This window comes from Populus alba, chromosome 4 (genome assembly GCF_005239225.2).
Source record: "Populus alba chromosome 4, ASM523922v2, whole genome shotgun sequence".
In the NCBI taxonomy this organism is placed as follows: Eukaryota; Viridiplantae; Streptophyta; class Magnoliopsida; order Malpighiales; family Salicaceae; genus Populus; species Populus alba.
Window position 1 is genome coordinate 14,244,496 of NC_133287.1, and position 15,445 is coordinate 14,259,940.

Genomic DNA, 15,445 nt, shown 5'->3' on the forward strand with positions numbered 1-15,445 from the left:
TTGAATGATGAATGCTTTGCTTTGTGGAATTTGCAAATTATTTTTCTATTTTAAATCTTTGATTACTAGGGACTAGTAATAAGCTAGTTGGGGGGTGTGATTAGTACTTAAAAGTGCATTTTAATCAAGGTTTTATATCATCATTTTGCACTTGAAGTATCAATAACTCAACTAAAGCATGTTTTATAATAACATACCTAATAATATAAGATACCTTTAATTTATGGTAAATGTTCATCTTAAATGCAGGCCTATCGCATAAATGAAAGGATTAATTGATGAGTTTAAGTATTGAAATTGAAAGGACAAAGAGAGGGCCAAACTTAGAAAAGTGATGTTGGTGGAGTCCAAACTGGAACACTGTTCGATAATTGGGTCATATCTCGAGTTCTAGATGTCCAATGATCTCAATTTTTTGGACAAATTTGGTAAGACATAGGCCTACAACTTTTATGTGGAGTCCAAGATTTAAAAAGGATGTTTCCAAGTCCAAATTATAGCAACAATAGAGAAGTCCGAATCTGTTCTGCAGCCTAGACACTATTCAGTGTTTAGCCTATATCTTGAGTTCTAGAAGTCCAAATGACCTCAATTTTTTTTCCAGAAAGATAAGATAATTTTCTATAACTTTCATCATATAGGTGGTTCTAGTTTTGATGCTAGCAATGACGTTTTATTCAAACAAGAAGATAAGGATTTTTACCAAGTCAAGAGTTGGCCACCCACTCAACAATTAGTCATCAAATCAATAGTTTCAAATTTTGGCCTATAAAAGGAGGTATTTTCCATGCATTTAGGGGCTTGGTTGTTCAGATCAAGAACTTGCTCTTGCTCTCTCTCTTTATATTTTTTTTGTAATTCTTAAGTTTTGCTTTCATTACTATCTTGTTTATGCTTTTCATTTCCTTTCCTTTACTTAGTTAACTTGTATTTTATTTATGTTTTTATTTTGTTTATTTATGTTTCTCTTATTCATTATGTTTAGCTAAGTTTATTATGTCAAGATGAAAAGGTTACACTGATGGTGTAAGAATAAGTATGGTGTAAACTCAACATGGACCTTAATGTTTAATATTAACATGTCTTATCTTTTTATCTTACTAATTCTTAATACCTTGCTTGTTAAATGGTTAATCTAGATTTGTGTTGTATAACACTTAGTACAACAAATGCTTGGCACTCTCATTACCTACACATGTGTTATGAAAGGAACTTGATTTGTTGTTAACATAAGTTAGCATCATGAATTCCTGATAATATTTAAAAGTTTGGTGTTACTTAAATAAGATAATTAATATGATCATGCTAATAATTTATAATGAGCTATTAATGACAAATCATCCGATTAGAACCTCCTTTATATGTGGTTTCTAGTTGAGTAATAAGAGTTTATACTATACTTGTTTGAAATACCATTAGTGGATCCTCTAACCTTGACATTTGTTTTTATCATTGTTTAATCCTTACATTAATCTTCCATCTCAAAGTTCTCATCAACTTCTTCTTTATTATTATTGTTGTTGTTGTTGTTGTTGTTGTTGTTGTTGTTGTTGTTGTATTATTGTCGTCTATAATTTATACAATTCACCTCTCTATGGTTCGACCCCGGTCTTGTCAGGTTATTTATTACTTCGACACTCTTACACTTGGGAGAAGACATCACTCTTTTGGTCGTGTCATTTATGTTTCTTTCTTTCATTATGTTTAGCTAAATCTATTATGTCACGGTGAAAAGATTACACTAATGGTGTAAGAATAAGTATAGTATAAACTCAACATGGACTTTAATGCTTGATACTAACTTGTTTTATATTTATTATCTTGCTCACTCTTAATAGCTTGCTTATTAAATGGTTAATCTATATTTGTGTTGAACAACCATTGGTACAATAAATGCTTGGCACTTTCATAGCCCAACTATATGGTATAACCTACACATGTGCTATGAAAGGAACTTGATTTGTTGTTAAACATAAGTTATCACCATGAATACCTGATAATATTTACAAGTATTGGCATTACTCGAACAAGATAATTAATGTAATCATGTTAAAAATTCTAATCTGATTGGAACCTCCTTTGTGTGTGGTTTCCAGTTGAGTAATAAGAGTTTATATTATACTTGTTTGAAGTACCATTAGTGGATCCTCTAACCTTGACATTTGTTTTTATTATTGTTTAATCCTCACATTAATCTTACATCTCAAAGTCCTCTTTATTATTACTCTTACTATTATTAATATCATTACTACTACTACTACTACTACTACTACTACTACTACTACTACTATTACTATTATTGTTATTATTACTACTACTACTAATTATTGTTGTTGTTGTTGTTGTTGTTGTTGTTGTTGTTGTGTTGTTGTTATTTATAATTTATATAGTTAACCTCTATGTGGTTCGACCTCGATCTTGCCGCGTTATTTATTACTTTGACACTCCTGCACTTGGGAGAAGACATCAATCTTTTGGTCGTGTCACTTTGGTTAAAGGGAATCACTAGGTGGGATTTCAGGTTGACCGAGTTACACATATTCTTTGGTTTTGGTTAAAAGGGATTGCCAAATGGGATCTCAGGTGGCTTTGGTTAAAAGGGATCGTTAGATGGGATTTCAAGTTGATCGAGCCACACATATTTTTTGGTTCTAGTTAAATGAGGTCGTCAAATGGGATCTCAAATGGCTTTGGTTAAATGCTATCGTCAGATGGGATTTCAGGTTGACCGAGTTACTTATATTTTTAGTTCTAGTTGAATGAGGTCGCCAGATGGGATCTCAGGTGGCTTTGGTTAAAGGGAATTGCTAGATGGGATTTCAGGTTGACCGAGTTACACATATTCTTTGGTTTTGGTTAAAAGGGATCGCCAGATGGGATCTCAGGTGGCTTTGGTTAAAGGGAATCGCCAAATGAGATTTCAGGTTGATCGAGCTACATGTATTTTTTTAGTTTCAATTGAATGAGGTTGCCAAAATGGATCTTAGATGGCTTTGGTTAAAGGGAATCGCCAGATGGGATTTCAGGTTGACCGAGTTACACATATTTTTTGGTTTTGGTTAAAAGGGATCGCCAGATGGGATCTCAGGTGGCTTTGGTTAAAGGGAATCGTCATATGGGATTTTAAGTTGATCAAGCTACACATATTTTTTTTGTTCTAGTTGAATGAAGTCGCTAGATGGGATCTCAAGTGGCTTCAGTTAAAGGGAATCGCCAATTAGGATTTCAGGTTGACTAAGCTACACACATTCTTTGGTTTTGGTAAAGGAGGTCACCAAATGGGATCTCATGTTAATGAAAAAAAAGAGAGAGAAAAAGGAAGAAAGAAGAGAAAGAAAAAAGAAGGAAAAGAGAAAGAAACATAAAAAATAATAATAAGGTTTTTAGATGAGTGGATCATTCAGCAAGTTAAGAAGACGGGAAAACAAGTTTTCTTTACAAAGCTTACTATGCAAAACATTGAGGAGTTTTGATTTGTAAGCATTGTAAAGAGGGGGCATCTGTTGGTACCCAATTTTTTACCCATGTTTTGATAAATTTCTAGAAAAAATCCAAAATAGAGAAAAACAACAAAAATCCAAAAAATATGTTTTTTAATATATTTTCGTCATTTTTAGCATTGTCTTAAAAGAATTTAAATTTTAAAAGATCTTGGGAACGCATTCGGCTTTTAATGCGTTATTTTTAAAAATCATCAATTTTCCTCATTCGATGCGATGTTGATAAGAAAAATCCAAAAAAATAAGAAAGATCAAAATTTACAAACAAAGAAAGAAGTTAAGGGACCAAGTTGGAAACCTAGCAATATTTTTACCTATAAATAATGGTCTCCATAACACAAAAAAAAGGGGGCAATTTTGAAAAAAAAATACAAAAAAAGGGGAAAACCTAACCCTAAAATCCATCTTTACCCAAACACAGTCACAACCCCATCGGTGGCTTCCATTTTCTCTCCCAAGTCATAGCTCACCATCTTCTTCTCCCCATGTCCGGCACACCAGCCCCCATTTCCCCTCTCCATCGTTCTTCCACTCCACCTCCTTAACCGACCATCTCACCCCTCCCTTTTAAAAAAACAAACCAAAGAAACAAAGAGTAGCCGCATCTACACTGCCCCGCATTTCTTTGACCTCTGCATTTCCTCCCCTTAAACCAATAGACCAGATCGATCTTCCCCGATCTCTCCATCTCCATCAACACCGAAGCCTTCCCCTCAGCAGCGTCTTCTTCGCCTTTGGTCTTTTCAACAGCAACAACCACAAACTAGCCAAGACCGGTCATCTCTTTCAACTAGTCGGCAGCAAACCCAACTCACTGCCTCCAATAGCAACATCCCTTTCTCAACCGAGCCTCCATTGATCTCCTTCACCGATAGTTGCAGCAGCACCGTCCTCACCAAAGATCCACAAGCCTCGCGAATGACAGCAACCATCAGATTTGTCTTCGGCAGAAGAGAAACAAATAGAGAAGGGAGGCAGAGAAATAGGGCAAATCTATAAAAGAAAAAACCGAAGCAGATTTCAAAAACAAAGAAAATAAAAACTAAAATCAATTGGTTGTTGCGGTTTTGTTATTTCTACAGGTCACCGCCGGCATAGAGAGACAGAGAAGAGGAAGACGTTCCCGATCCACAGGTTTTGCCACCTTCATCGATGGTGGCGCATTAACCCACACGCCACCAATGGTGGCAGCTGGTGGAACAACGCGCCGCTACTATTCCTACAGTTGCAGAAGGCCTTCCCTGCAATTTCTGGAGTTTTAGGGGCTATTTTGTAAATTTTAAATTGTTTGATGTAATTTTTGTTTAGTTTTGAATTTTTATTATTTGTAGTGTGGATGTAACCAAAAAAAAAAAGAAAAAAAGAAAAATATAGTGAAAGTGAATGTGTTGTTTGTATTTTGTTTATGAATGTTTTTTTATGATAAAATTGCAAAGAATAAAGAAGAATTTAATATTTTGATTTGCTCATGGTTAAGAATTATGAACTTACACGTAAGTCGTATTTCTAATATCTTATGAAAGAATAGAATTTTTAAAACTTTTGTATCACATCAAAGCCACGAAGTAGCTTACCTCAAGTAGGGTGTGTTAGGAGTGCTAATACCTTCCCTAACCACAATCAATCCCTTACTCATGAATCTCTGACAAGACCAATACATCTGGGTTTCCTAGTAACCCTCAATGAAATACTAAGTGGTGACTACCAATGAACCAATCAAATCAACGAATGAAAAATCAGCAAGTCGATACCTCGTGGGTGATGTGCGACCATTAGCATTTTTTTGCTTGACATATGGAGATAAGGTTGTTTACCTTTAATATTCATGTTTGATATTACAGTAATTTTGATTGCTAGAATTAAATAGTAAAAAAATAGCCATATCTCCATAACCCAACATAAAAAATATAGAAATATTAATATTGCGATAACAAAACTATGAGTTTTCATAAGAATTACGCAGAACCCACACTAATTATTCAACTTTTATTTAGCCTAGATGGAAAAAAAATCAATTTTTCCTACAAAAATGCATAAGCCCACAACCAAAAAATCTAAAATTAATAGTAACAAAACTTGACAGGTGAATTCTCCATGCAAAAAAAACAAGTTGAAAAAAGAGAAACTTTATTGTTACCTATCTAGATATATTACTTGCATTTATCAAGACAAATTGTAGGGTTGGTTATTGGTGGGGTAGATCGAGAGGATAGAGATACAAAGACCAATGACAACGATTAAGGATAGAAAAACAATGATTGATGATCAATGATAAAGAGAATGAAAGAAAGATGAAAGACACAAAGAAAGCTTGGGAAGGCAGTTGTTTTTTACTTTGATTTAGGGTTATAAGAGACGAGAGATAGAGAAAAAACTTGGAACGACTGCTTTTAAACTAGTCAATTTAGAGCGACAGACCATATACTAAAAATATCATATATAAATTAAGCCACCCCTTCTCTCAGCTCACATTTTGATACCTTGAGATCTGCACTCAATACAAACATTAACATGAACAAGAATTCTTTTAACACAAACCCAACCAAAACACTAGAATTATCAAAAAAAAAAAAAATCTAATCAATTAAATAAAACCTCCAAAATTTCCTCCTTTGAATAAGAGAGAATTTGAGCACCACCAATACCCTTTAATTCCACTATAACTATTGACAAAACCTCCATTGCTCTTTTTTTAATTTACATAGTCACTAAACAACCTATAAACAATTGAATACGTCATTTTTTTAACACATCACAATGCATTATCATTGATTTTCAGAGCCACAATTCGAAAGAAAATCAAATAACTAACTTGCTAAAGTAGGTGTCCATCACACAACCCTTATCAAAGAACACCACCCTCATCCTCACAAATTACCAAAGAAGCACCTAATTTATAACACTTGGAGGGTGTTTGTTTTTGTAGTAGATTGTGTGTTGTGGTTTGATCACAATTTTGTTTTGTTTGGTAAAGATGAAACCACAAGTTTTACAAAGTGGGACACATAATGTTTTGTGGTCCAACCATAGGTTCAACAAAAGCAATCCATATTTGTTTTTCAACTTATCCCTTCCATAGTAATTGTTTGTGGAGACCGTTCAATCTATAATTAACCAAAATATCCTTTTCGTCTCCTATCTTCTATATCTGGTTGCTTTACTCTCTGACCATCTTCATCATCCCCTTGTTTCTAGTTTTCTTTACAAATTCTTCTCCTTTTAATCCTCTATTATAGATGTTTTGATCCAATTTTTTTTAGGCACAAACTTTTCCAATAACAACAAGTTAACCTTTTTATAGTAACCAAAATTTCCTTTTAAGATCCTAACAACCCTCTACAAAATTTGGTTCCTCCTCTTTTAATCTTATTTTTTATGCACACCCCACTATAATCTTCAGTAAAATCTCGATAATTTTGGTTTTCAATTACTGTCCATCCACTATTGTGCATATTATTTAAAACTGCTACACGAACCAAAATATTTAACTTCATCAATTTTTAAACTTGCAAAATTTTTTATTTTACAAGTAGTTAATCTTATATATGCATTAATTGTTCAATGTTATGTATTGAAAAAATTAACATCCTATTTGATCATTTCATATCCAACTATAATTTTAACTAAAAACTATTGCCATGCTTACCATAATTTTTACTAAACATAAAATTTAGGTAAAATAACCACACAAAAAATATTTTTTAAAAAATATTTTTTTTTTAAATCACAACCATAAAAACAACCAAATAACCAAATATATTCATAAGAACCAACGAAAACTCTCCACCTATGTCTTAAATGTAAATTATAATAATAAAAAAAACATCCTTTACATTACATCCCTCGCGTGTCAAAGCATCCAAAAATGGTACCATAGAAGTGGCGATGCAAACAATGTTGGTGCAGCTGTCAATTAATTTTGTTGTTCCAACTTTTCTTTCAGCCCCTCAAATTCTCCGCCCCCTTATTCTATTGCTTTTATAAATTGCATCCCATTCTTTACTTTCTCATTCCGTCTTCTTGGAAATCTCCAATTTCTTTTGAGCCATATAAAGATCAAATATCAAATGACCACCATTTTCCAGGGATTAGGAGGAGCTGCTGCTGCAGCAGCTGCAGCTTCTTTAACCAACTCCTTTGATTCAAAGAAATTACTTTTGCCTTCCTCTCGCAGATCCCTCGCAGGTTTGTTTCCTTGCCTTCAGTAATTAATGCTTCCATTTCCATTTTCTATACAAGATTTGTTATGACACGGGTTTTGAGTGTTGTTTGATTTTAGAGAGAAAAACTAGCAGCTTTTTGGTGGTGAGATCTGATGGCAGTGTGAATCTGAATCTTGGGAGTTCTAATGGTAGAGCTCGTACGGTTGATAAATTGATTACAAATGCAGTTGCAGTTAATCTCTCTTCTCTACTTGCAGTTGCAGTTAATCCAAGTTTGATCTATTCTTTATTTATAACTGTTTCTTGTTTTGTTTTAGACAAAGGCTGATACTTCTGCAGCTTCCTCTGCATCGAAACCTGGGTATGTTTGCTTCCATTTTTCTTTGGTATATTCTCTATTCAAGCTGGTTATATATTCTGGATAGCATATTTGGTTAGATTCTCAGGATACTTAACTCTAGTTGTAAAGTTACACGGTTTCTCATGAATATTAAGAAAAGAAGGGTAAGAGTAGGAGAATAAATGATGTGGATGGTTGTTAGGTGAAAACAGTTATGTCGATGAGAAATTTGTAGTTTTGTTTTCTCTGAAAATTAACTGAAAGGATAGATGAAAATATTAGAATATAGAAACACAATATTCTATTTATGGAATGTAAATATTTTCCTGTTTTGTAGCCGAAGGACTCTCCCTTCATACTTGTATAAATCATCAAATTATCAATGCAATACGCAGGCAAATTATTCCAAAACTCTATCATGGTATCAGAGCTACCCTAGGTCATCTTCTACATCTAAACCCTAGCTGCCTCTTTTCCAAACTACAATTATCACTCAACTCTGCTTCCCTCTCTGTTAATCAAGCTCTGCCCAAAACATTCAGAAAGCCAACAATGACAGAAATCACAACAGACTCTACCACCTCAGCCACCTCACTCTCTTCTCCTCCCACAAAACTTCATCAATCTCATCCTGCTCTTACGGTGTCCAACATCACCACCTTTATCAAAGTCACCTTAGACATTGAAAAGGGCCAATACATTACATGGTCTGAATTGTTCAAAATACATGCTAGAGCTTATCAAGTTATGGATCATATCATCCCTGCCTCATCAGAAAAGAACACACAGATTCCTTCAATTCAAGACACGGACCCTGACCTTTGGTCCCGTGTTGATGCCATTGTTTTACAATGGATTTACAGTACAATCTCAGAAGACCTTCTCAATACAATTCTAGAACGTGATTCTACGGCTGAAACCGCATGGAACAGATTGAAAGACATATTCTCAGATAACAAAAATTCTAGGGCACTTTACCTGGAACAAGAATTTTCCAAAGTTCAAATGGAAAATTTCACCGATGCTTCTTCCTACTGTCAGCATCTCAAATCCCTCTCGGACCAATTGGCCAATGTGGGTGCCCCTGTGTCGAATGAACGACTGGTTCTTCAACTCCTCTCCGGCTTGACTGATGCGTATTCCAACATCGGATCGCAAAATCCGCCATGGAGACTCTCTTCCCTCTTTACAAAGCCCGTTCCATGCTTGTGTTGGAGGAAACGGCACGGATGAAAAAGGCTGCCCAATCTCCCCCCAACTCTGCCTTTTTTGTCTCTCCGGCTGCTAACTCCGGTGGACACTACACTGGAAACCCACAGCACCGCACAAACCCACACCATAGCAACCGCAGCTTCTTCAATCGCGGTGGCAGAGGAGGTGGCCACGGAGCTCGCGGTGGAAAGGGAAGAGGGAGAAGTGGTGGCCGTGGAAGCCAGTGGCACGGGCACACCATGGCATGGCAGCCGGGATATGCCCCGCAGCACCAGAACCCACAGCACCAGACGGGAAACAATTATTATGGGCAGGAGAGACAACAACCCATTTATGGGCAGGCCCCTTGGGCTGGGCCGTGGCCTCAATGGGCCAGCCCACCATGCCCATACCCAACGGCTGGGCAGCCCACTCAACGCCAGCCCAGCATTCTTGGGCCTAGGCCTCAGCAAGCCCATATGGCAGCAGTCACATCACCGGCCCAGTCCACACAGCAGGCCCATTCCTCCTATGCTCCAACTGACATCCAAGCGGCTATGCACACGCTCTCCATTGCTCCTCCTGATACTCAATGGTATATGGACACCGGAGCGACATCTCACATGACTGCAAATGGAGGTAATCTCACATCTTATTTAAATATGAGCAATAATCGTAACATTATTGTCGGAAATGGTCATACTATTCCAATTATTGGTTATGGACATGCATTATTACCTGAATCCAAACATCCTTTCACTTTGAATAATGTCTTGCATGCCCCAAAATTGATCAAAAATCTTGTCTCTGTGAGAAAATTTACCATTGAAAATAATGCTTCTATCGAATTTGATCCGTTCGGTTTTTCTGTGAAGGATTTTCCAACGGGGATGCCTTTAATGAGATGTAACAGCTCGGGTGACCTCTATCCAGTTACAACAAGACCAACCTTTAATTTTTCAACACCATCTACTTTTACCGTTGTATCTCCCGATTTATGGCATAATCGTTTAGGGCATCCGGGAACTCCTGTTTTAAGTTCTCTTCGTAGAAACAATTTCATTATTTGCAATAAATTTCAGGACAATTTTTTTTGCAATTCATGTCTTCTTGGGAAACAAATTAAATTACCTTTCTATGAATCTCTCTCATTCACCTCTTTACCATTTTGATATTGTGCATAGCGATATTTGGTCATCACCTACCCTTAGTTCGGAAGGTCATCGTTACTATGTTTTATTTCTTGATGATTTTACGAATTTTCTATGGACTTCTCCAATTGCAAATAAATCTCAAGTGCACTCCATTTTTCTGGCTTTTCGTGCTCATATCAAAACACAATTTGAGAGAGATATTAAATGTTTTCCAATGTGACAATGGTGGGGAATACGACAATAAATCTTTTCACCAATTTTGTCAATTACATGGCATGACTTTCCGTTTTTCTTGCCCACATACTTCTTCTCAAAATGGAAAAGCTGAAAAGAAAAATTCGTACCATCAATAATGTCATCCGCACCATCCTTGCTCATGCATCTCTACCAACGTCATTTTGGCATCATGCACTTCAAATGGCCACCTATCTCCTCAATATACTACCCAACAAACAGCTTGCCTTTCAATCACCCACAAAAATTCTCTACCAAAAAGATCCATCCTACTCTCATCTTCGAGTCTTTGGATGCTTATGTTATCCTCTTATTCCGTCTACTTCTAGAAATAAATTGCAAGCTCGGTCAACACCATGTGTGTTTTTAGGGTACCCCTCTAACCATAGAGGATATAAATGTTATGATCTCTCCAGTCGTAAAATTCTTGTTTCCAGGCATGTAATTTTTGATGAGAATACATTCCCTTTCTCTACATTACATACTCCTTCATGTCCTACTTATGAATTTCTAGATGCAGGTCTCTTACCCTTTCTCCACTCACCTGCTTCACCAAATCATCCTCCTGGACAACTTGCTGATCCACCACCCCAACCCTCGAGTCCTATTCAGGTATCACAACCACCACCCCCCAACCCCATCCCCGATTCTCCAAGCCAAGAGCTAGCCAGTACATCAAACACATTACCCCGAGCAGAATCCCCTACCACCACTGCTCCACCACAGACCCAAAGTCCACATCCACCAAAGGCACCAGCCCAACCCCCTCAAATTGTCCATTCTTTTCACTCTCCACAAATGACTACCAGATCCCAACATGGTATTGTTAAGCCCCGAAAGCTCTTTAACCTTCATACTTCGGCTGACACATCCATTTCTCCTTTACCCACTAATCCCCTTAATGCATTACATGATCCAAATTGGAAAATGGCCATGAAAGACGAATACGATGCTCTTATTGAAAATAAGACGTGGGACTTAGTACCCCGTCCGTCTAATGCTAATATCATTCGAAGTTTATGGATTTTCAGGCATAAGAAGAAATCTGATGGTTCATTTGAGCGGTATAAAGCCCGTCTTGTGGGTGATGGTGCAGGTCAGCAAACGGGGATTGATTGTGGGGAGACATTTAGTCCGGTAGTCAAACCGGCAACCATTCGGACAGTGTTGAGCATTGCTTTATCTAAATCTTGGTGTCTTCATCAGCTAGATGTCAAGAATGCCTTTTTGCATGGCAATCTCGACGAAACAGTTTATATGCATCAACCTCCAGGTTTCCGAAATTCAGAGCACCCAGATTATGTTTGTTTGCTAAAGAAATCTCTCTATGGGCTTAAGCAAGCCCCACGTGCTTGGTATCAACGGTTTGCTGATTATGTGGCCGTATTGGGGTTCTCTCACAGTATTTCAGATCACTCGCTATTCATTTATCGGCAGGGTAATGATATGGCGTATATCCTTCTATATGTGGATGACATTATTCTTGCTGCATCATCTACTACTCTTCGGCAAACTATCATATCGAAACTTGCCACTGAGTTTGCTATGAAAGATTTGGGTCCCATCAGCTATTTTCTGGGCATATCAGTTACACGATATTCCGGAGGACTATTTCTTTCACAAAAGAAATATGCAGAAGAAATCATTGAGCGAGCTGGTATGTCTTCTTCAAAACCATCTCCTACTCCGGTGGACACAAAAGCTAAACTCAGCATTTCTTCAGGAAATCCTTATCATGATCCGACTGAATATCGTAGTCTAGCTGGAGCACTACAGTATTTGACATTTACGCGGCCGGATATTTCCTACGCGGTTCAGCAGATATGTCTATTTATGCATGACCCTAGAACACAGCACATGTCGGCCTTAAAGCGCATCATTCGCTATATTCAGGGTACTCTAGATCTTGGTCTTCACCTGTATCCCTCATCAGATCATACTCTTATCTCGTACACCGACGCCGACTGGGGCGGATGTCCAGACACCAGACGGTCTACTTCTGGCTATTGTGTATACCTTGGAGATAATTTACTCTCGTGGTCTGCAAAAAGACAACCCACATTATCACGGTCTAGTGCTGAGGCCGAATACCGGGGAGTGGCTAATGTTGTTTCTGAATCGTGTTGGATCCGTAACCTACTTCTGGAGTTACATTGTCCCATTTCAAAAGCCACATTAGTATATTGTGATAATGTCAGTGCGGTTTATCTTTCTGGCAACCCAGTCCAGCATCAACGCACTAAGCATATTGAGATGGATATTCATTTTGTGCGGGAAAAAGTCGCGCGTGGTAAAGTTCGTGTTCTACATGTCCCTTCACGTTATCAGATTGCTGACATCTTTACTAAGGGACTTCCGCAACAACTTTTTGATGATTTCCGGGATAGTCTCAACGTCCGGCAACCTCCCGTTTCGACTACGGGGGTGTATTAGAATATAGAAACACAATATTCTATTTATGGAATGTAAATATTTTCCTGTTTTGTAGCCGAAGGACTCTCCCTTCATACTTGTATAAATCATCAAATTATCAATGCAATACGCAGGCAAATTATTCCAAAACTCTATCAGAAAATGTCAGCAGTTTTCACGAAAGGCTAATTCCTTAATTGTTCTCATTTTTAAACAAGATAACTTCATTTATTTTTCTGCGATTTGAATGTCAAATCGTGTTTTGAGGTGTTTGCTTTCTTCTGAACATTTATCTAGGAGTTGTAGGATATGGTTTAATGAAGTCACGAGCTATGCAATAGTGATACTACCACAATATCTTGATAGAAAGAGCATTTGTTTTGCTCTCAAGTTTATATCTCTTTGAGTAAGAAACTACAGAAAATTGGGCAATTAGCCCAGCTCTAGCCATGATTGTTGGAGGCTTCCCTGCATTGGTCGGACAGGCTATCTGCCCCCCTGCCACTCGTAGTATAACTAATATATCCAATTGCACATCTTGCCCTTGTGCGTGCTATACTTGTGGGTAATAATATTTTTGTATTACATTATGAATGTGCTTAACAAATCTGCATTTTATTCTCAGGCATGAACTACTACTTTTTGAGGCCCTCAGAGAAGGTTTGGAAGAGGAAATGGACAGAGATCTGCAAGTCTGTGTCATGGGTGAAGACGTGGGTCATTATGGAGGTTCTTACAAGGTTACGAAAGGCCTAGCTGAGAAGTATGGGGATCTCAGAGTTCTTGACACCCCTATTGCTGAGAACTCCTTCACTGGTATGGGCATTGGAGCTGCCATGACTGGCTTGAGGCCAATTGTTGAGGGTATGAACATGGGATTTCTTCTTCTAGCCTTCAACCAGATCTCAAACAATTGTGGCATGCTCCACTATACATCAGGTGGCCAGTTTACTATACCAATTGTCATTCGTGGGCCTGGGGGAGTTGGACGGCAACTTGGAGCTGAGCATTCACAACGCCTCGAGTCATATTTTCAATCAATCCCCGGAATCCAAATGGTTGCATGTTCAACCCCTTACAATGCCAAGGGCTTGATGAAAGCTGCAATCCGAAGTGAGAACCCGGTCATACTTTTTGAGCATGTCTTGCTTTACAACCTCAAGGAGAGAATCCCAGATGAAGAATACATTTGCAATCTTGAGGAAGCTGAGATGGTTAGGCCTGGAGAGCATGTCACTATCTTAACCTACTCCCGGATGAGATATCATGTGATGCAGGCTGCCAAAACTTTAGTGAACAAGGGATATGATCCCGAAGTAATTGATATCAGATCATTGAAACCATTTGATCTTCACATGATTGGAAATTCTGTGAAGAAGACACATCGTGTTATGATTGTGGAGGAATGCATGAGAACTGGTGGAATTGGTGCTAGCTTGACCGCAGCTATCAATGAAAATTTCCATGACTATTTGGATGCTCCAATTGTGTGCTTGTCTTCACAAGATGTGCCAACTCCTTATGCAGGGACATTGGAGGAATGGACAGTGGTTCAACCTGCCCAGATTGTGACAGCAGTTGAGCAGCTGTGCCAGAAGTTACATTAGCATGAATAGTCCTTGCTATTGTAGAAGAGCTGCGGCTATTCTCTATTTTTCTTCTCAGCTTTGTTCGAAATTGTTATTTAATATACTTTGTTGAGATGCCTGCCAAGTTGAGGTTTTTAGTTTGTTCTTTTGGAAGCAAATACCATGCATTAGTTGCAGCTGGTAGATATGTGGAATTGTCATCTCTACACCTAGGCTTCTTTATCAAGATAAAGTAACGTAACTTCAGCCTAATTTGTTATGTGTAATGTTAGATGTGATCCCATTTACATGTGGGTATTAAAAGCAAGACAGTCCCATTTGGGCTTTTTACTTGTGCAGTGTTTTGTAGCTTCTTCTACCCTTTAGGTTTCTCATTTTTTTTGTTTGCTTAGAAATATTATTTTCCATGTAGTTGTGGTGGCTTGAAACAGAAACCCGAGAACGGAAATAAGAAAGGTACATGAAAATGGGAGGAGATGACGAATCCCATTTACTGGAAACCAGCTGTAGAAGAGCTACGTGTGCACTACATTCAGACCTCATCTCTTCTTTGCCTAGTATAATTTCTCTATTAATACAGGGAGAATATTTCTGCTTGTAGTTTCAGCCCGCAGTTATTATTCTAGGCCCTCTACAATCAACAGAAATTCCAATCTGGGATGCTAAGGATATTTTGAGCTGCTAGCTGAACTTATAGGTAAACAGGTCGAGTCTGGAAAGCATGAGATGACGAAAGAAAAGAGTGCAACATCTGAAATAAATAGGTAAATGATAAACATTACTAACAGCTGATGCAAGTAGATTAGGATCGAGCACAGGTCGAATGCAATTTGTTTCATGAGAACTCATCGTTTACATGGAT

At 37.7% G+C, this 15,445-nt stretch overlaps 2 protein-coding genes across 2 annotated transcripts; both read left to right on the forward strand.

The window, feature by feature from the left end:
• Positions 1 to 7,347: 7,347 nt before the first annotated feature.
• LOC118050854 (pyruvate dehydrogenase E1 component subunit beta-3, chloroplastic) lies at positions 7,348 to 14,915 on the forward strand. The gene is made up of 4 exons (XM_035061330.2): positions 7,348 to 7,685; positions 7,780 to 7,895; positions 7,981 to 8,024; positions 13,620 to 14,915. Exons 1-4 carry the CDS (start codon positions 7,568 to 7,570, stop codon positions 14,599 to 14,601), a joined length of 1,260 nt encoding a protein of 419 aa, XP_034917221.1. The 5' UTR covers positions 7,348 to 7,567; the 3' UTR covers positions 14,602 to 14,915.
• Positions 9,226 to 10,303, forward strand: LOC140955549 (uncharacterized). The gene is made up of 2 exons (XM_073408944.1): positions 9,226 to 9,833; positions 10,070 to 10,303. Exons 1-2 carry the CDS (start codon positions 9,233 to 9,235, stop codon positions 10,102 to 10,104), a joined length of 636 nt encoding a protein of 211 aa, XP_073265045.1. The 5' UTR covers positions 9,226 to 9,232; the 3' UTR covers positions 10,105 to 10,303.
• Positions 14,916 to 15,445: the final 530 nt, after the last annotated feature.

Coding starts and splice junctions, on each gene's coding strand:
- LOC140955549 (XM_073408944.1), top strand. CDS start 9,233: ATGAAAAAGGCTGCCCAATCTCCCCCCAACTCTGCCTTTTTTGTCTCT. Junction 9,834..10,069: donor TCACATGACTGCAAATGGAG/GTAATCTCACAT, acceptor TTTTCTGTGAAG/GATTTTCCAACGGGGATGCC.
- LOC118050854 (XM_035061330.2), top strand. CDS start 7,568: ATGACCACCATTTTCCAGGGATTAGGAGGAGCTGCTGCTGCAGCAGCT. Junction 7,896..7,980: donor TGATTACAAATGCAGTTGCA/GTTAATCTCTCT, acceptor GTTTTGTTTTAG/ACAAAGGCTGATACTTCTGC. Junction 8,025..13,619: donor TCCTCTGCATCGAAACCTGG/GTATGTTTGCTT, acceptor TTTTATTCTCAG/GCATGAACTACTACTTTTTG.